The 21,367-nt window shown below is 36.8% G+C and overlaps 2 protein-coding genes across 4 annotated transcripts in view; both read right to left on the reverse strand.

The window, feature by feature from the left end:
• tp53i13 (tumor protein p53 inducible protein 13) overlaps window positions 1-21,367 on the reverse strand; it is a 732,349-nt gene continuing 710,982 nt past the window's right edge. Inside the window, exons 1-10 of one of the 3 annotated variants that reach the window (XR_012390869.1) lie at window positions 7,588-8,084; window positions 7,184-7,255; window positions 7,056-7,091; window positions 6,855-6,913; window positions 5,152-5,230; window positions 4,631-4,759; window positions 2,617-2,763; window positions 1,554-1,757; window positions 835-1,450; window positions 1-756 (exon numbers count right to left, since the gene is read on the reverse strand). Coding sequence is in view for 2 of the 3 variants with exons in the window: in XM_001338767.9 (XP_001338803.3) it covers window positions 641-756; window positions 835-1,450; window positions 1,554-1,757; window positions 4,631-4,759; window positions 5,152-5,230; window positions 6,855-6,913; window positions 7,056-7,091; window positions 7,184-7,255; window positions 7,588-7,674 (1,398 nt within the window). In the remaining variant the exon portion in view is untranslated. Of the gene's footprint in view, window positions 757-834; window positions 1,451-1,553; window positions 1,900-2,616; window positions 2,764-4,630; window positions 4,760-5,151; window positions 5,231-6,854; window positions 6,914-7,055; window positions 7,092-7,183; window positions 7,256-7,587; window positions 8,085-21,367 lie in introns of those variants that run through there. The other 2 variants (XM_001338767.9, XM_073923770.1) reach the window with 2 other exon arrangements.
• Window positions 18,331-21,367, reverse strand: part of taok1a (TAO kinase 1a) — a 33,956-nt gene continuing 30,919 nt past the window's right edge. Inside the window, exon 20 of the mRNA XM_001343802.8 lies at window positions 18,331-19,379. Coding sequence (XP_001343838.1) covers window positions 18,861-19,379 — 519 coding nt within the window. The 3' untranslated portion in view covers window positions 18,331-18,860. The remainder of the gene's footprint in view (window positions 19,380-21,367) is intronic.

Consider the following 21,367-nt stretch of genomic DNA (forward strand, 5'->3'; position numbering starts at 1 on the left):
AAAAAAAAGAGCGTATTTTTTTTTATTTTGGGGTTGGTGGTGGTGGGGGGGGGGTGAACTATTCCTTTGAAATATTCATTTACTTCATTTTGTTTGCTATGGATCTGGTTGATACACGTTAGAAGAAAAGCATGTGGTAAACTTTAGTGCAACACAGTTACATAATCAAACTATTGAAAACATGCCAGTGGAACTAAAGAGCTCTCTGCTGCCATCTCCTTGTGTCAAGTCATGTGACACATAAACTACAGTCGTGCTTACCAACAGGTGGAGCTATAGAATAAGAAATACACACCATGATGCTGGATGTGTGTTGGATTTACTCTACATCTTAAAATGTCCCTGCTCTTCATTCTCCTTCAATAATAATTGTTACATTCAGATACACCACCATACTTAAGAAAAGACTGTTACATCCATTTCTACTTTACTAATATGCTACCAGACAACAGCACACCCAATATAGGCAATGTTTTAAAAGGGTTTTGATACTGGATAGCAGAAAGATAGTAGAAATCTGAACCGTTACTATCACTCTATGAGGTACCAGAGAGCAAATGTCTTTCGAAGTGATGTCATGTGCGTACAGAGACAAAAGTTCTTCATCATTGATTTATGAACTTCAACAGTCCTGTCAGAGTCAGTCAGAGTTCTCGTCATTGCTGGAGTTGGACAGCAATGGACATTCTGGCCTCCTGCTCAAACTGCTCCGTTTCCTCCTCCGTCCAAATTTCCTCAGCCTGCGCCGGATGATGTCTACAAATGACACTTTTTGATAAGCCTTTCATCAGTGACGGGAATAAATGTGAAAACATGAGGAACTTGTGTACTTACCACCCACACTGTCATAGTCTTGCTGGTTGTCATGCCAGTAGAGGCTGGTGGAGGGCCGACAGTGGCGATAGAGGCGCGTGTGGAGCACAGACAGGGTGAGAAGCACTAAGATAAAGCCCACCGCTCCTGCTGCCCACACGGCCTCATCCGTACGAGGAATGGAAATTCTTTCTCCCCTTATCGACCCCTCTATATGATTAGAGTCCGGGACGCCACACTGTGCAAACTCACGGCATTCAGATTCAGACGTCTGCGCCTTTGTGTCAGTCTTAATGCGATGCTTCCTACTATCTGTTTTCTTGTGCGATTTTCTGTTCGTTTGGTATTTTTGTCTTTCAGTGACTATATTTAACTGCTGTGCAGTTGTTTTTGTGTGGTTGGTAGCAGTTCTTTCAGGCTCCTCAGAGTCCTTGGCTGAACCGTGAGATTGTATAGCAGTTTGTATTGTATTATTTTGTGGTAGTGTGTCTGTTTGGTTCAGTTTTGCACTGTCTGTGCTGGTAAGTTTGACGTTTTCTTTCAGTTCCGCATCCTCTGGGGATTGCTTGAGGGCCATTCTGGTCTTTCTGGTTATACGTTTCAGACTGAGAATCCTCATGCAGCAGTGTTTCAGAGACTGGCGTTGAAAGAAACAGTATGCATAGAAGGTTAACATTAGTATTTTTATTTACATAATATGACTAAGTTGTCCTGATTCATTTATTTTAGTCCATTTTTACCTTTAATCTCTCCACTCTGGACATCTCTTGGCTGGTGTTCACTGGTTTGTGCAGAGCTGGTTTTGTCAAATACATATTGTATTTCACTCCATGGCTTGTACTGAATAGAGTTATATTGGGGAAAATAGAAAGCAGCCAATCGCAAACTCTAAGTGTGATTTGAGACATCTCTAGTGAGCGACCCCAGGAGACCACAGCTAAAGGCTGTCAGAAAGATAAAAGACATGATGTTTGTAAGAAATCAGGCTTTTTCAATGTAGAAGCACATTAGGTGATGCGTTAGGCATTTTGTAATTCAACTTCATTATCACAGGAATACATTTGAGTAGTGGATATTAAAGGGCACCTATGGTAAAAAATCAACTTTTCAAGCTGTTTGGACAGATCTGTGTGTTGGTATAGTGTATAAACCGTCATACTGGAGTGATATGAACACACCCAGTCCTTTTTTTTTTTCAATTTAACTACAAAAAAAAGGGTCGGCCAATTGGAGCTGTTTTCAAATCGATCGCACCATTACGTAGATGTGCGATCCCCCCGCCCACCGAATTGATTGACAGCTGCGCGCATTAACATGTTCCGGTAGTCGCGTGTATATGTCAACAAGACCAGACAGACATACGCAACGCAACCGGGAATAAAAGGTCTGTTCTGTTCTGTAGGATCAGCAATCATCATCAAATGTGATTAAGAGTGAGTTTCACATGTTTAAAGTGTTTTAAAACAGAGTTTGTGTGTAATTAATTACAGCGTTTTACTTCAGCTTTACTTCATCAGCACAGCCGCGTGTCAGAACGATTATAAAAGAAGACGCATCAATCCCGGTTTGTGGAAGTTAAATCAGGTTTATTTTGTACATTAGCATAACAGATATCCACACAGTACTTGAGGTTAGCCTTAACTAAGCTAAGTGCGCTCTGTCTGCCTGCCTGTGTGTGTGTGTGTGTGTGTGTCATCTGTGGTGTGTGTGTATGCGCGCGCGTGCGCGTTAACTTTGTAACGATATTGTGTGTGACTCATCAATGCAACTTCACAATACTGATTAGTAAAGGTAAGTTCTTACTGTAGTATCTCACAAAAGCTACGTGAGACCTTCTTCCTTTAAGTCTGTCTGTTGTCTGACGCAGCTGAGGGAGGAGGCATGTAGTGGGCGAGAAAGTGGGCGGGAAAGAATCGTCTTAAAGGCGCAGTATGACAAAACCACCCCCTGCTGGAAATCAGTATAAAACAGCATCTTGTAAAAGGTATAATGAAAAATCTGATGGGTATTTTGATCTGAAACTTTATATACACATTCTAGAGACGCAAAAGACTTATATTAAATCTGAAAAAAGGGGTAACCTAGGTGCCCTTTAATACACTTTAAAGCCCCGGTCAGATCACAAGATTTTTATTGTCAGATATGAAGGTCACCATGTCAGATTATGCGATTTTGTTTTTCTTGATTAAAATCTTTACTTGTCATGAGTAACAAATATGCCAGACTACACATTCCTTCACAATCCGTCATCCTGTGACGTCTATGACGAGTGTTATTTCCCGAAGCAGTCACAAGAGTTGCTATAACAATATTACTTCTCTCAATTTAATAACAAAAAAAATCTTATTTCAATCTCAGTATACACTGATGCTTGCTGACAACTAGGCTACATTATTTAAAGGCATTCATTATGACATTGATAGGATCAAAATTATGATTGCTTTTTAATATTAGGATATTTTCTTTGAAATCTAATTGTATATTTTCCTGCCAATATTATTAAACTCTCCCTTGCCTAAACTTGCTGCGAGTGAGACAGACAATTAAATCCTTATTTTCCACAGAGTGGAACAAATTATCAGCGCACAGTTGATCAGAGAATGGGCACAAACAAAAACATAATTCGTATATTTTTCTTGGAAAATATATCGTTTTGCAACAAATTTCATTTGCTATAATTTGTGTCTTAATTCTAATGTATTTTTTGTTGGTCAGTTAACTACTAGATAAAAAAGAATAACGAATAACCTTTGAAATGAAGTGCTTCAAAACAAGTCCGCTATAAGCTTCAAATTGTGTTGGTTTGTTTAAATGAAATATTAATCTAGCCTTAATAAAATTTAAGTGAAATAGTTAATGACAAATTTGAATAAGCAGGAAATGCTTTCACAATGTATTCACGGCACTGAACATGTTCCCAGATTATCACGAAAGAACAAACTCAGTCAGAAGGATGAAAGAACTCAGAACATGATTGTGAGAATGGAGATGTTTGCATATTTGTGCCAGTCTGTCAAATAAAATTTCTCAAAACACCCTAATATTTTAGAAAAACAGTTATAGTTTGCATAACCAATGATTGATCATTTCAACCCGTGTCCCACCCATTAGTAAATATTCAGCCTATTTTTTGATTATATGACCAGCGCATTACCAGCAGCACCTGCTGATATAACCTAGAAATGATGTGTTCCTATTACACAGTCACCCACGTGACGGAACTCGTTGTGAAGCACGAGAAAAAAAATTAAACATGTAGATATTCTGCAAGAGTTTTGCTAGGCATCGCAGTCATGGTACCGTGAAGCGTCGCAGGCATGGTATCGGTTATCGTGAACTATGCCACATTTCACGTAAAGAAACAATTGAATCTTGTCACAACGTTTACAAATCCCCACGACACCCGATGTCAAGGAAAACGTGCCGAAATTTTGCCAAAATAATGTGATCTGACCAGGGCTTAAGGTGCATTTTAACTCTATGCATAATAAATGAACATATATTAATGATGAACGAGTGTATAGTTAAAAACAAACATTGTAAAAAAAACAACAACTCATAGATAAATAATAGACATATTGAGTGAAATATAGTGATACAATCAGACAAAATATTCTGGTTATTATGTGTGTTATAAATAGAGGTCATATATTGCTATTTGCATAAAAATATGTACATTCTGATATAGAAATAAGTTAGCATTTGCGGTAAAATTAAACTTTCCCTAATCCACACGATGACTCCACAATCCTGCAGTGTCGAGCAGTGGTCGGAACACCTGCGTTACGTGTTGTGAATGGTGATGCGTGTGACTCACTCTGTGTTGGCTGAGCCATGGGTGAGGTGTGAGGATGTAATGAGACAGACATGAGTGCGCCAACACTGCCAGACTCCTGCGAGCTTCCGCTGAGACACACGGGTGATACAGAAACACCAGGCCTCCATTCTGTCAAAAAAACACATCACGCTCGGTACTAATGTTCAAAATTAGCTTCATTAAAGGGATAGCTCACACAAAAAAGTATGTTTATTTAATCATCCAAAAATCCTTTTATCATTCACCACTAGTTCCAAACCAGTTTATCTTTTGTTGAACACAAGGGAAGATATTCTGAATGTTGGAAAAAACAGCCATTGACCTCCACAGTGTTTTTCATTCCTAATGTGGATGTCAATAGCTGCTTTTTCCAACATTCTCCATAATATTTTCCTTCATGTACAACAGAAGAAACAACTTAATTAAAACTTAAATAAAAGTTTAAAACCATGTGAGTGTGAGTAACTGTGAACTATCCCTTTAACAGGTTTACAGATATAAATACTGTGATTGTCGATTACTTTGAGGTTGTTTAGCCAGCGTTGAGGAGGGCAGTAGATGTACTCTCCACTCTCTGCCTCTACAGGCCGATAATCACCACTGGAAAAAAATTACATGAGAAATTGTTAATACACAACTAAACACATATGCAAACAGATGGATTTTTGGGGGGGAATGACATCTGATTCTGTTAGTAAATCAAACATGAACAGTGCCATCAGTGTAGCAGGGTTTCTGTAGGTTTCACCAAGACAAATTTAAGACTTTTGAAAACCTTTTTAAAAACATTATGAATGAAATCTTACTCACCTTAAGTCGCTAAAGGTTTAACGCTAAAATGCTAAAGGTTTTTTTTCTAGTGGCCAGAGGAAATTATTTTTACTTGCCTCATTAATAATCAAACATTTCAATTCAAACATCAATTTCACAGCGGAATAAACCACCAACTTATCCAGCATAAATTTTACGCAGAGGATGCCCTTCCAGCTGCAACCTAGTACTGGGAAACACCCACACACTCCTGCATTCACACACATATACTACGGACAATTTAGTTTGTTCAATTCACCTATAGCGCATGTCTTTGGACTGTGAGGGAAACACGGGGAGAACAAGCAAACTCCACACAGAAACGCCAACTGACCAAGCGGGGGCTCGAACTAGAGATCTTGCTGTGAGGCAACAGTGCAATTTTAAAACAAATAACTCATATAAACCTTTTTTGTAAAAAAAAAAAGGAACAATTATTAATGAATGACTTTTATAAGCAATGTATTGCAGCAAAATGCACCTCTGCCAGATTATGCCTCCACTCACCTGTCAGAATATGGGTAAGGTTATAATTAGGTGTGGGGTAGGGTAAGGATTAGGAGGTGTTGTGGGGGCAATCAGGTAGCAGATTTACTCATGAGTGCATAATTTTGCTAGCATGCATTTTTCAGCAATTAATTTTCTTTTCGGCTTAGTCCCTTTATTAATCTGTGGTCGCCACAACAGAATGAACCGAAAACTTATCCAGCATATGATGCCCTTCCAGCTGCAACCCATTACTGGGAAACATCCATACACACTCTTTTACACTCATACAATACGGACAATTTAATTTACTCAATTCCCCTTTATCGCATGTTTTTGGACTTGTGAGCCCGGAGGAAACCCACACCAACATGGGGAGAACATGCAAACTCCACGCAGAAATGCCAACTAACCCAGACGGGGTTCGAACCAAATCTTCTTGCAGTGAGGCAATTGTGCTTCCCTCTGCGCCACTGTGCTGCCCTTTTTCAGCAATATGCTGCTTAATTTAATCTATAATCCATGAACACCATGATCAGAACAGTCAGATTTTCAGAGATCGAAAATAAATAGAAAAATCAATGTAATCTGACTTTGAACTCCTATGAGCAAATACTTTTTAAATGATCAAACACATATATTAAAATCATTACAGTCCAATTATCAAACAAATTATTCATTACAGCTGGGTTTTTGTGTGAATACAAACATGCAGCATGCTTAGTGTAGTCTGATTTTTAAAAAGATTATTCTTATGACCTGTTTGAGAGACTACAATATGTCTTACGGAAATTTTTATGAAAGCACAAGAGTAAAGAGGAATCAGAACTGGAAGCGGATCTAATTATTTACAATTGCCTGCCCTAAATTAAATGAAGAGATAAGGAATCACAGATGAAGGATCTGAGTGGAGTGTGTCTTAACTTACTGGGTGGGTAAGCTCTCATTGTATTTAATAGGTGTGTCCATACAAATGTAATCAGATGCCTGCACAGGACAAAAGTCAAGAGTTACACGACACTTACTAAAACTCAGATACTTTAATTATCTCATTAAATTCTATTTAAATCAAAGCTTCATTATTTAATAGGTCAATAGTGAACAGTGTTGTCAATATTTTTATCTTTACCTCAACAATGTGATTTGTGTCAGTATCAGGAACATTCTGCAATTACGAAAATAAACATCTGTCAGTCACGGATTTATTATCAGTGTGTTTATGTTGGTAGTGTTCAATATGAATACAGTATATTTTACCAGCTGGGACTGTGGCCAGAGCTCTTGACAGAGAAGCTCTTCAGGTCCTGGTAGGTCCATGACCAGATTTGTCTGAAAAAAAAAAAAAAAAAAAACAATCACAGATCTCTCTCTTGGTTACTTTAATTTATACCAATCCCCATAGTTTATACAATTAGAATATAAATAATAGGAATATACATAAATAAGTAAATCATAATTTTATGTAGGCTACTTTCTCAAAACTGGAGAAATGGCAAGCATACAGAACAAGTAGACATATTTTGGCTTTAGAGTATATTAGATGAAGAATGTCATAGCAAGATTGCAGCTGCAACTACTTGTCGAGTACTCCTCAATAATTACAACTTTGATAATGTAATAACGTGTTAAAGAGTGAATGTAACTAAGGAAATACTGTTTACCTTGCCATTGTCGCAGAGTCTGGATGGGCAACAACGTGTCACACAAAGACAAATCAATCCTGACAGGAAAACCACTTGTCGACCCATTATGTTAAATACATTCAGTACGGTAAGGTTTACTGTATCTCTGTCTCTGCCATATAATCACAGCACTCGACAGGACTTTAAAAATACAAATATCCGTGTTTAATCGAGTCTGACAATCCATGCTGATCTTTCCCTGTTGGAAAGTCAGGCTTTTAAACTTACGAAACCGCAAGTTAGTCTCGTTCGCCTTACAACTAATGCCATCGCGATCAGCAGTAAAGCATTACAGATCCGTCAGAGATGTTTTTATATCCTACTTTAAGTGTTGAGTTTCTTTTTTAACTTTTGATGTTTATCTTTTGATGAGTTGGAAGTCTTCATTCGGAAAATCGCAAATACAGCTTCAATGCACGCACACGTCCTCTGTTTATAATAGTTCAGCCAGGGAGCACGTAAACCTCACACAATAACGTAAGCAGTGTTCGCAAATCTTAAGGGAATACATAAGTTTGACTACGGCGGCTCACATGGATCACAACTCGTTTTCGACCTTTAGGACTCATTGACGTCATTGACACCAACAAGGAACTATGATTTGTATCCATAAAACTTATGAACAGTTTATGAAAATTCATCAGTTTCTAATACCATTCAAGAAATTTAACATTATTGTAAAGGCTATCCCAAAAGAATTAATACATCTAACAAAAAATCATATTTTATATATAAAAAAAAAAAAAAAAACATAGAACCCTCCTTATTAGACGGCATTAGTGTATATGATAGGAAATGCAACAACAAACTTATCCTTCGAATTCTCCAACAAAAAAATCAAATTGCTCCAAGAGGGAAATCATATTGGTCAGCATTAATAGAGGACATTGATTGGAAAAGAACATGGCTTCTCCCATATAAATATGTAATCCCAAACAAAGCAAAGGAAATCTTTTTTTAAAATTCTACACAAAATATACCCGGTCAATGCATTTATCTATACATTTACTGATATTGCAGATACTTGTTCCTTTTGTCAGGAAAATGAGGAAACTTTGACTTGCATGTTTTTTACATGTAAAATCTCACAAAAGTTTTGGTCTGATTTATATAATAATTTGGATAAATCCCAAGCAACAAAACAAATCTTTAAACTGAAAGATATTATTTGTTATTATTCTAATCCCAAGAACAAAAATGAAGAATATATAAATATGTATATGTATATATATATATATATATATATATATATATATATATATATATATATATATATATATATATATATATATATATATATAACTTTTTTATATTATATGCAAAATTCTTTATCCACAAACAAACAATTCTTAAATCCTCTCCCTCGTTTGCCCATTTTTTAATCGAAATTGATTCCATGCTTAAAGCTATACGTCTATCTAACAACAAGAAATTCAGCAAGTTAATAGAAACTTATGAAAATATTATGCTTCCAGTATGTTAGTAATTAATGCTTTCTGTATTTTTTATTTAATTTAATTTTGTACATCCCCTTTCCTTTTTGTTCTCTTTTTTATTTTCTTTCAATTACTCCTTTCTTTTTACTTCTTGTTCTTATTACTTTGTAATTGTATATTCTTGTATTCCAGTCTTCTACAGATTACTTCCTGATTTATATTGTAAATTTCTTCTTTTCTAAATAAAAGTTTGTTTGAAAAAAAAAAAGATTACATTTGGATATTGATCATTCCTGCGATTTTTGCTGCATGGAAAAGGAATTGTCCATATGTTTTGTGATTGTATATACACAAGGATTTTCTGTGTGGATGTGGAAATTTTTTTTTATAAGGAAAACAAATATTGTATTCAAGTTAAACAATTTTGCTATTTGCATTTATTATGTCAATACATGTAAAAAAAAAAAAAAAAAAAAAAACCTTTCTAATACAATCTTGTACTACAACCTTGAAAAAATTGAATGCCAAATTTTGTTAATTTCCTTAAAGAGACTAAAGACTACTGCACAAGTTTGTAGAACACTATTAATAAAAAAAAGCAAAGAAGATTTGTAATATTCTTAAGGAGCATAAGATTAAAATGACTGAATGTTGAATGGTGGTGCAGTGGGTTTGCATGTTCTCTCTGTGATCGCGTCGGTTTCCTCCAGGTGCTCCAGTTTCCCCCACAGTCCAGACACGCGGCACAGGTGAATTGGGTAAGCTAAATTGTCAGTATTGTATGTGTGTGAATGAGTGTGTATGGATGTTTTCCAGTGATGGGTTGAGACTGGAAGGTCATCCGCTGTGTAAAAAAATAAGCTATATATGTTGGCGGTTTATTCCGCTGTGGCAACCCCTGATTAATAAAGGGACTAAGCTGAAAAGAAAATGAATGAATATAATAAAAAATTTAAAAAGAATTGATTGACAGGTGTCATGTCTCCCTTATAACATGTATAGTATACACATGTCCACAGAACATTTTTTGCAAAGAAATTGCAATTAAAACATAGGCCTATGTTACAACTCAGTGATCGGCTGCACCTCAAAAAATAATTTTATACGTTTAAAACATGTTTATAATAAAGAGTAAAATTGCTATGTAATTCTACCACGGCTACATGGTGTCAGTAAACGCATGTGTGACTCATAGTTTCAGAAAGACTTAAACTCCACCACACAAACATAGAATAAACCTACTTTGTATTTTTGACTCGTGAGCTAATTTTGGCTTTTTCCATGTCTGTCTCTATCACGGACGACTGTTTATCTGATGTTAGTGATGGGTTGTTTTTGAACGATTCGTTCATTTTGAACTAATCTTTTATCTGACTCAAGAACGATGAGTCCTCTCAGGAAGTCATTCGTTCATCTGTGCATGCGCACATTTGTGCAGGCTCAGGAGAAGATAAGTTCATTTCAGTTCAGAGTCCTCTATGTCAGCGGTTTCCAACAGGGGATGGGAACCACTGCTCTATCGGGTTTGAGTCATTCGTTCATCTTGTGAAAGTCAAAAGCCAATCATATGCAGCCAGAGCCGGAAAAAGAATTGATCTGTTCATCTCACCAATCCACAGGTTTTGAGTAATTTCTTTACATGCTGTCACGAGATGAACAAACGATTCAAAAACCTGAAGACTCAAAAGGTCAACTAATCATATTCGTTTCCGCATTTTGCCAAATGAAACAAAATGATTCGAAAAAAAGATTTGTTCATTTCGATGAACGGGACTCAAAGGTACGAGTCAGTAAAATGTCACAATCTGACCTAATGCATGAAATGCAGAGACGCACGTGGGATCGTTGGGTTTGAAGAAGCAGCTCATTCGGATTTAAAGCTACAGGCTACAAAAACAGCTACAGTATCATCAGACACGAAAATGGGCTGATTCTGGAGGCTATAATACATGATCTGATGGGTATTTTGAGCTAAAATTTTACAGACACATTCTGGAGACACCAAAGTCTTATCTTACATCTTGTATAGAGGTAAAATATGTGCCCTTTAAAATACATAATTCCATAATTTTCTATTATGCTATATTAGCATCAGAAACATTTGTAAAATATTCATCATGTACTGTTCCCCCATATCACACAGGTTGTTATTGATAGTGTGCAACTATTAAAGGGTGCAGCATGAAATCCTTGTGAATTTTTTTGGTGTTTATGGGTACAAAAAAAAATGTAGGGCCATTTTTGACGAATCATGATACAACAGAAATGATTTAATTTATATCAATGAGATGAATACTGATATTTCTAAAGATTATATTATTTTAGGCGTATCTCCTACATAACTGATTAAAATCTCTCATTGATATTATAAATGGACCTGAAATACAACAATAGTATATTGATTTGTAAGGTGTTTTTGTGTTAAAGAAATTTCCATTTGAAATGAGATCAACAACACAGCTGGAACACAAACAGCTTACATGCAGCTGCTAATTATAATGCGTTAAATAAAAAATCCGACATAATGTTGTACTAAATTTACTTTTATTACAGCGGATCCTCTGACCAGTGTTCCTCCATCAACACAACAGTAATTACAGAACAGAAAAAAAATAGTTCATTTATCCCTAGACTTTTGTTTTCTCTGATTCATGAATACTTTAATACAATTTCAAGCCATTTAATCTGTATTTTTAAACTTTTGTATAATCTTTTTAGACATTCAATAACATGATACACGATCTATACATTTTGATACAGGTTACATATGAGTTATAGTGGTGATGCTGAGCCAGACGACAATGTGTGCCTGCGAAACGTCAAACCAACCTACCGTTTCTCAAAACAATTCAGTATGTGGTAGGTTAGCATGGCACTTCAAGCACAGCAAATGAATACTGATGTTCTTTACAAGAAATGTAGCCCTTCCCCGTAGACCAGCCCCTTTCTATCGCTCCCCGTTTCATTTCTTTGTAATGTTGGCGATAGGAGTGTTCAGGTCTATCAAAACTGAAATAACCATCACTCTTTCATAGCCTGTCAACAGGAGAGGAGACAATGCAGTAGTGACCGGGCTTGGCAGCTGTGGGATGGCACAGTGTTTGACCAGAGGTTGAACCTCCATTATTTAGAAAATAGGTTTGCATTTCATTCTAGTATTTCTCATATATCAGTATTACTTACATATCCCCTAAATTCAGTCAGTAGGACAAGTTTAAAACTAGGATAAAGTCAAAAATAAAATGTGTAAATTAAATCGGTGGCGGGTATGACAAATAAAAACCACAATGCCAAACAAATGCAAACAGCCCTCAACCAAAATCTATTGAAAAATTATCATTTGTTGGTTAAAATTATCTAAACGACCTATGTGAGGGTATCTTTCCAAAGTATACTTCAGTTTTTATAAGTGCACGTTGGCCATGTAGTGTATACGCAACACAGATTTTTGTCATCAGAACAGTAAACAAGTTTGGAAGGCCACTGGGGGCAAAAAAAAAATCTTAAAATGAAACGTTTGCCAGCAAGCAGAACAGCCAATGAAATTGTATTTGAGACTATATTTGCATATGCAATGTACACAATTTTTAGACATTTCATGTTTATTCCTGAATAATGTTGTGATGGTATACTGGTGTTCATTCATGCGACCTAAGACGTTATATGGTCTTCCATAAAAAATGGCCACATTTATCTGTACATGTCTATGCACAATGAAACACATTTAAAAAATACAACTGTACTGACATAATGAAATTTCACACACTGGCATGGCTTGGTCAGTAAAGGGGGTTCCAGATGTTTCAAACTTAATGGGTGGGGTCTTTGGCTCCATTTGAACACCACTGTCCCCATTCCAATAAAGCTGAAAATGAACTAAAACTGAATGCATCTTACTAAGCATTCACTACATGAAATCCAAACTTTGACTGACAAATTGTGTGGCAAAACACCTTTAGAATCTTTTCCTGACAAAAGGACTAGGCAGGGCCTATTTAAATGCAAAAAAGCCTAGAATCAATTGCCCCCAAGGGAGTCAGAGCAATCGTCACCCTCAGAGTTATGGCACTGGGGGTAAAAACAAGAATCAACTGGCCTCACCAGACTAGACCAGGCTGATCCTGTTAGGATGGGACCCAAGAGAGCTACTGAGCTTCAGTTCTTAAGACTCCTGCCTTACTGAGGTATATTTAATGAGGATCCGATTTTTCTGCTCAAATCACCTTTCAATTTTGCACTACATAGTTTGCCAACAAACTGCTGCTAAACATTTACAAGAAATGAGGAACAAAAGCAACAATAAAACAGCCAAAATAAAAATGCTGTAAGAGCATGTGTAAGGGAGTTATAGATATCTGCAACTCTTCTGTAAACAAGTAATTCAATCAACATTACGAAAAAAAAAAGGGGAGCAGGCAGTGGACAAGGATGAATCTCTCTAGTCTGATCATGCCAAGAGCCATAATGAAGTACATGATGCATTCACACCATCTTCTTATTACCATAACTTTAAGAAACATTGTGGCTAAATTAATTCAGAAAAGCAGCCACAACTCTCCAAAAATTCCCAGTTTATAAGTTAAAATTATGAGTTATATCAGTACATAAACAACTTAAGATCTTCACATCATCAGGACAAGACATGGAGTGCACCAACACTGTTCAAGGTTGTGCGTCTGACTGCACGTATATGCCAACATATATATAAACACTGAAGTATACTTTGGACTTTAAAACCATGATATTTGCTAATTTGTTTTATTTTTTGTGCGCCTTATATAGCTGCACCTTCTGACATTCACATGAATCGAGGGTTCAGAATAAAGGCGGTGAGAAAACAAGGACTGCTCCTGTGATCGACAGATTTTCTAATAAAAATGGAAACACAAAGTGTGCAGAGGTGACGTGTAAACACACACTACTCCCTGAAGTTCAACTCTGAGGCCCCAGAGCCCCGAGGCTCCTTGTACACAGGCCAATAACCCCCTTTAAAAGCGCAAGGTACTTAGCTTACAATTCTTAATTGGTTTCTTTTAAAACCTTTTGTCTATATGCAGAGAATCTGGATGGGGAAACCAAACTCCACCATCAATTTAGTTCATTTCTATATATTTTTAAATCTATATATTTTAAAATCAAATATACAATATGAACACTCTCCCCAGATGACGACTCTAGAGTTAGGTACACTTTATACTTGCTCTTTCACATTAGAGCTGGATCCATTTGGTAATAAGGGTGTAGGGGTCAGAAGTCACACATGATCTTTTGGGGAATGTGGGATATTAAGGAAAGGGATAGAGTTTTGTCTTCACCAATGATTGCACAATGGAAACAGAGGGGCATGGGGTAACGTTGTACTCCATCAGAAGTGTTAAAACGTGAGTAGAAATTTCACAAGGATGAGTCAGTCAACACAATTCCTGCAGTTGAAGTAAAGCAAACCAACTAGACAAACTCGCTTGGGGAGGGGAAGTTAGCTTGAAAAATCCCCCCCAAAAAAGTGCATTCAAACATCCTTGCGTCGCAACGCTGGATCCAGGTGAAGCTTGGCGTGAAGTGATGGCAGAGGGGGAGAGTGAGGGCAGGCAGGGGCATCGGCAGCACAGCTCATATCCTCATAATACTGGGAACTGACACCTGTGTTCGGGTGGCACAGAAGACAGAAACAGAGCGGGGGAGGGGAAAGAGAAAAAGATCCCTGCATGTTTAAAAAGGAAATTATAGTTATAGACTTGGTCTTCTCAGTTGTTTTTAAACAGCCAATGAATATTTTTTGGCTGTAAATCTTTGGGGCAGCTATTGATTTAATAAAATATAAGTACTTCATAAACTGACACTGTCGAGCAAATGTTTGGACACATGATTGAAAGCAAGATGCACCTCATTAAGTTGGCTTGGAGTATTTGGCCATTAACATTTCTAAAAAGCGTGTAGTTCACAGAGATTTTACACAAAAACAGTAGAGTCTGCAAGTCTGTGAGTTTGATACTCTGAATTGAACTCATGAAATCAAAATAATCAACAAAAATTAAAAGAGTCGTTGCATGGCATATGTCTCTAATATTTTTGTAAACATAAATATTTATATGTAATGCTAAATATTTTCTATCATACACATGTAGTGAAAATATATAGTGTGAAAGCATTTTTAGCATTGGCGTTTATTAAAATTTTAATAATACATCTGAATCGACTTGGCAAAAGCTGTTTAGTTGAAATAATGCTACTCTCCTCTGATATACACCACCGTTCAAAAGTTTGAGGTCAGTAATTTTTTTTAAATAGAAGATTAGCAGCAAGAGGACACATTAAATTAATCAAAACAGAACAGACATTTGTAACATTACAGAAGATTTATACTTCAGAAAAACACTGATTTTTTTATATTCTATTCATCAAAATATCCATAAACTATTGTGGCATTACAGCTTCCATTCTGCAAATAACAGCACTCATCCGGCCTTTTAACCCTTCAACCTTGTGTATTACTCCGCCCACATACAGCGACAAGCAGAGGACACTCTACAGCTTGACAAATATTGCTGCTGTTGGACAATTTAATGTACTTTTGAGGCACGTAGTTGTTTAGATTGCAACTATGCAGTTTATTTTTAAGGATAGTGCTTATTATGTGCTTAGTTACAAGTTCTGAAAGACAGTGCGTCGGCAGCCATTAGCATGCTATTGAGCAAAGACGGTTGACGATTCTCATCCACAAGATGGCGATAGAGACAGAATAATAAGCCCTAAGAGAAAAAAACAGCGTGATTTCTTACTACAGCTGATCAAATCATTAAACAGGTAATTGACTTTCTACATTGCAGAAAAATCCAGCTTAAACCAGCCTAGAATGGTTGGCTGGTTGATCAGCCTGGTTTTATAGGGGTTTTGGCCATTTCCAGCCTGGTCTCAGTTAGTCAGGCTGGGAGATGACTAGCTAAAACCAGATTGACAGATTGGCCAAGCCAAAACCAGCTATGTCCAGCCTAAAGCAGGCTGGTCAAGTTGGTTTTAGCCGGTCGTTTTCCAGCCTGACCAGCTAAGACCAGGCTGGAAATGGCTGGAAACCAGCCTGGAAATGGCCAAAAACCCTCTAAAACCAGGCTGGTCGACCAGCTAAAACGAGCCAACCAGCTTAGCTTTAGATGATTTTTTCAGCAAGGTAAGTCGATCTCTCTCTTTTGTTTGTTGTAGTGTTTTATTTTTATCATAGTAATATTGTGATCTCCCGATTACAACAGAGAAAAACAGGGAAATCTCTGTAGACTGATGGCATTTCATGCTGTTCAGCCTTATAATCTTAAAGCGTGAGCAAAATCACCTGTTTTGTCATCACTTTAGATATTACGCAAGATAATCATTCAAATACTAGCTCTAAAGTGACATTAGTGAATGAGCAATGGTTTCTGCTGTTCTGAAGTCAGCTGCAGATGTGAATGAATGGTAGAAGAAAGTAGTTTCTCATACAAAATGGTTTTGAGACTCTGTGCTTGATTTTCTTTTCTATACACATAATTTATGTTGTATAAATGCAATATCACATTCATAGCAGTGCAATGTGGCTGTATATCACCACGGGTGGGACAACACGCCTCCCACCAGTGCAGATATACAGCCACATTGCACTGCTATGAGTGTGATAATTCTCATTTACATACATATGTGTATATATATATATATATATATATATATATATATATATATATATATATATATATATATATATATATATATATATATATATATATATGAATACACACACACACACACACACACACACACACACACACACACACACACACACACACACACACACACACACACACACACACACACACACACACACACACACACATATATATATATATATATATATATATATATATATATATATATATATATACATACATACATACATACATATATTTGAATTTCTAAAAGATTTGACCCTGTAGACGATGACAGTTCAGATATATATCCCATTTTAAAATAACACGAAAAAAACAAATCTCTTTGAAAAAATTATTGTAAATATCTGCCTCAAAACATTTGAATGGTTGAGAATACCTAGTAAACGTTATCAGTTAAAATACAGAAATATTAATAGTAAAAAAAAAAAATGCGAATGTGTCCAAACATTTGACTAAGCACTATTTGCTGTTTAATGTGGCGGTCATGTGACCAGATCAAAAGTGTTTTGCCTATTCCTGTCAAGTGTCACATAAGAAAGCCTGCTGTCATGACCTTCAGAGAAAAAGAGAGAAAGCTGTTCAACATGACCCTACAGTCCGTTACATTACATTCCCAGAGAGTCAACAACATAACACAAACCTGACGGAGGACAGAGTACATTCAGGCAGGTTCTGCACTCATTTCCTTCAAAATGATACTGTACCAAAAGCGTCAACAAATTCACATCTACCACTTCCTTAAAATGACCACACAAATCTTTTAAGAGTAACAGTAAGCATCCTCAACATCTGCCACAGCACAGTTTTACGCCTACATTAGTCGTTTTTTATAGTTGAGAATGCTTGTAAAAATATTCCTTTAAACACAACACACTATATAAAGTGCTTCTGCTTGGCAGCTATTAAAAGGCACCTCAAAAGTTGAACACAAGTGTTTAGCATTACACATAGCGGGATAATATAGCTCATCTTTAGGTGTACCAAAATGGACTCCTAATTGGACTCATTAACTTAGGGAAATATGACTTAATATTAACTCTAAATTTTGGGTAATTGTTTTTTCAGCTACAAGAAAACATTCGCTTGGCATGTCAATAACACATTCAAGGCACTGAACATATATATCTGATATTTATAAGCTGGCATTGCACTTCTAAAACACATATGATGAATAATCAAAAAAGCACCACATCTAAGCAAGTCTGGACAGCTGATCCAGATGAAAGCTGGCTGACCTAGAGAAATAAAGGGTGTATCGAAGGCTGAAACAACTGAAGTCAGGTTATATGTTTAATGCAAGCACAAACTAAAAAAGAAAGTACTGTATGCTGGAGATATGAACCGATTTGTGCTTGACTGTTCGGTTCAAAATGCAGCCTCAATGACCTACACCTGACAACTTAATGATGACAAAATGGTCAAGTATTTTCGATGAAATTAAAAAAGGAAATGTGTATTTTTTCACATTACTTTCTGCAAAAATACAGTACTTGATGTAAGAAAACAACTTGTTTATCTCTGCAACGGAATCATCCAACTTAAATATCTGAACTCAACAGATTGGCCGGCTTTCTTTCCATCACATGTACTCATTTCTTTTTTTTTCCAAAGCCCGAATGTTTTTCCTAAGAGCATGACAGCAGGCTGATAGCTGAGATTGTATTCGTATATTGTAATTTATATACAAAAATATGATGAATTATGGCCATCATCCCCTTTAAATCTCCTTTTGGTTTATGAATCCACACTTTATGTGGACTACAGCTAAAGCAATAAATATCTACATTTATTTATGTATTTATATATATTTCACTATCATTTAAGCATCATAGCAATCTCATCAAGTGAGCTTTAAGTGAAGTTAGTGTTTTAAACTCTGCGCGGTCATCAAAAATGCTTCATGCAAAGTTGGAAAACCTTTAGACCTGAGTGATATTTACTATCGTTTACATGCAAATCTGCATGTCGGAAAGTTAATGGAACGAAAGAGAGGGAAAAGAGGATAAAAGAGTGCAGTTAGCTCTGCTCTCTGTGCCAGTCTTTAGTGTGTGCCAGTGCGTTCCCCTACCCTGTGAGTATGCGTGTGTTTGTGTGTGCAGGGTTGGCACAAACGCACTGGTGTTTATGTATAGGACAGGTGTGAACCGTTGGATATCTGAGATGTGATGCTGGTGCTCCTACTCATGCCCTGCTCAGTGCGCCCCGCTGAGGTGGTCCTCCTAAGCGCCTGGGGGCTGTTTCGCATCCCCACGCTGCTTTTTGGCATGGCCCCTGGGGGCCCTGAGGAGGAGTGGCCCCATGGAGGAAGCCCACTTCCTGGGATAGCTTGGCCCCAGGCCTGCTGAACCTGTGCTCCTCCCTGACTGGGGTGGTAGTGGTGACCACCCCCTGAACCGGTGCTGCTGCCCCACTGTGTCCCCTGAGAGCCGTCTGAGTGATGCTGATGAGGCATCCAACTGGCCGGGGCCCCAGGGAAGCTGTGGCTCAGGCCCTCAGGAGAAATGTTGGCCAAGACCATGTTGCTGAAGCCCAAGCGCATGCTCTCAGAGTCGAAGGCCTCGATCTCTCTGGCCTGTCGCTCCAGCAGGCTGCGGATGCGCTCCGTGCGCTCGTTCTGCAGGGTCAACATCTCCTCTTCGATCTGGGAGACAGACCAGTTTAATTATTAACATGCTTTTAAAAAGCTTAAATGTATAGTGGCTCCAAAAAGCATTCAGATACTTAAGAGCAAATTAAATATGAATGGTATTGAATAAATATCAAATAACAGGTTTTAAAATTGACAAAACAATAGAATGTCTGGCTAACAATAAGTTAATCTAAATACACTTAAGAGTGTTCTGTGTAACTGGAATGTGATGTGTAATGCATTAAAGTAAAGTAAAATAGTTGTCCTCATAGAAATGTCCGTATAATTAAATATGTGTCTAAAATTAAATTAGATTCCCAAATGATGAGTTCAGATGCAAAACCCTCTAAATCTATCAGAACTCTTTTTTTGTAAATGAGCATTTTCTATCAAGTTCCTGTAATTAGGTTCAGAAATTTCATTGTACATGTAATGATAAGGTTATAAACTAGTAAATAAAATTTTCCCAAAAATTTCACTTTAGACAATTCTTCGGTTTTTAAAAAGGTAAATTTTCTTTTGCGTCAAAACCAGGTAAATGCACTTTTTGCAAAAACCTCTGAATCCACCTATTGGGGCAAGACAGTGTAATTAGTTGAAAATCACTAAAGATGCTTTTAGAAATGTGTTTAACAAACATAAAACACGTTACACAGACCACCTAAAGTTAAAAATACATAAATCACCCAAGTAAGTGGCGGTTTGTTCTGCTGTAGTTACCCATGATAAATCAGAGACTAAGCAGAAGGTAATGAATGAATGAAATCTGTCAAGTAAGTGCATTAATCAATAACATTATAATGGACATTAATTAAATCTTAATCTGTTGTCATTTATGATATTATGGATTTAGATTTAATGTAAGTAGAACAATGAAAACATTGCAAATATTGTAATAAGCTTGCTAGATTCAAATAATGAAGTGTAAAAACATTGTGTATTGTCCAGCAACATAAAAAGCTTATCAGACGTATAAGTAACATAAAGTCATATAAATAATGTATAGTTTTATATATTATATTTATCTTTTAAAAAATAGCTTACATTAGCATATAAAACACAAGGTCTAGTGGGTAAAAAGGGGACGTCTCTCAGACACATTTAAAAGCTGTTATTCATTCATCCTCACCATACTCAAGGTCTTGGGTCATTTTTTCATCTCTTATTTATCCTCATAGCATTTATGTGGGATAAAAGAACAGTATCTTAACCTAGTCTTTCATGAAATACAGTTGTCGTTTATTGTACAGTTTATTGTATTGTAAATCGGACTCATGCAAAGTAGCATCACTGCGCAAAAAACGTTATAAATGTATGCTACACTTCCGACTGTACAGTGGGTTTTCTTTTCCTTAGAATGCACAGAGTTTTGAGGTAAGGCACGTTTTCATTTGCCATTCACTGACAGTCAGACAGGCTCATCTAATTTATATTAGAAGCGGATATCAAACTAAATCAGAAGCGAAATAAAACCTCCTCATAAAAGCAGGCGTATCAGAGCATTCGCTCAATCTCATTAGCTCATTTTTGGTGAAAGTGGCGTTTAGGGGCTTTTGCATCTGAATTCTACAAATACTCTTAAGGCCCGTGCACACTGAGACAATTTTTACTTGCATTTTCCATCGACGTTTAACGCCTCGTGACTAAATAAAGGGCATCAATGTGATAGTGCACACCAACGCGTAAAAGTGTCATTTTTAATATAACGCCTCATGCTTGTTTTTTTGTTTTGAGGGCCACATCAAAACCTTCTCCACCAATCAGGTTGGCACTTTTGTTCGCATGCACGGAGCTGCTGAAGTTACAGTAAATGGCACTTGAAGGCGCTCAAGCACAAAGCTGTCAATGCAAGTGCACATCGAAGAGGTGCCCAGAGGCGATATAAACGTGGAGCTGCTTATTGCTATGGTCAACAATAAAAATTTCTTCATCGCTAGAGCTGGAGCTGCTACTTGAACCATTTATAACAACAAACATGTCAACTTTGTCTTCTTCTTCTG

The sequence above is a fragment of the Danio rerio genome, chromosome 15 (genome assembly GCF_049306965.1).
Source record: "Danio rerio strain Tuebingen ecotype United States chromosome 15, GRCz12tu, whole genome shotgun sequence".
NCBI lineage: Eukaryota > Metazoa > Chordata > Actinopteri > Cypriniformes > Danionidae > Danio > Danio rerio.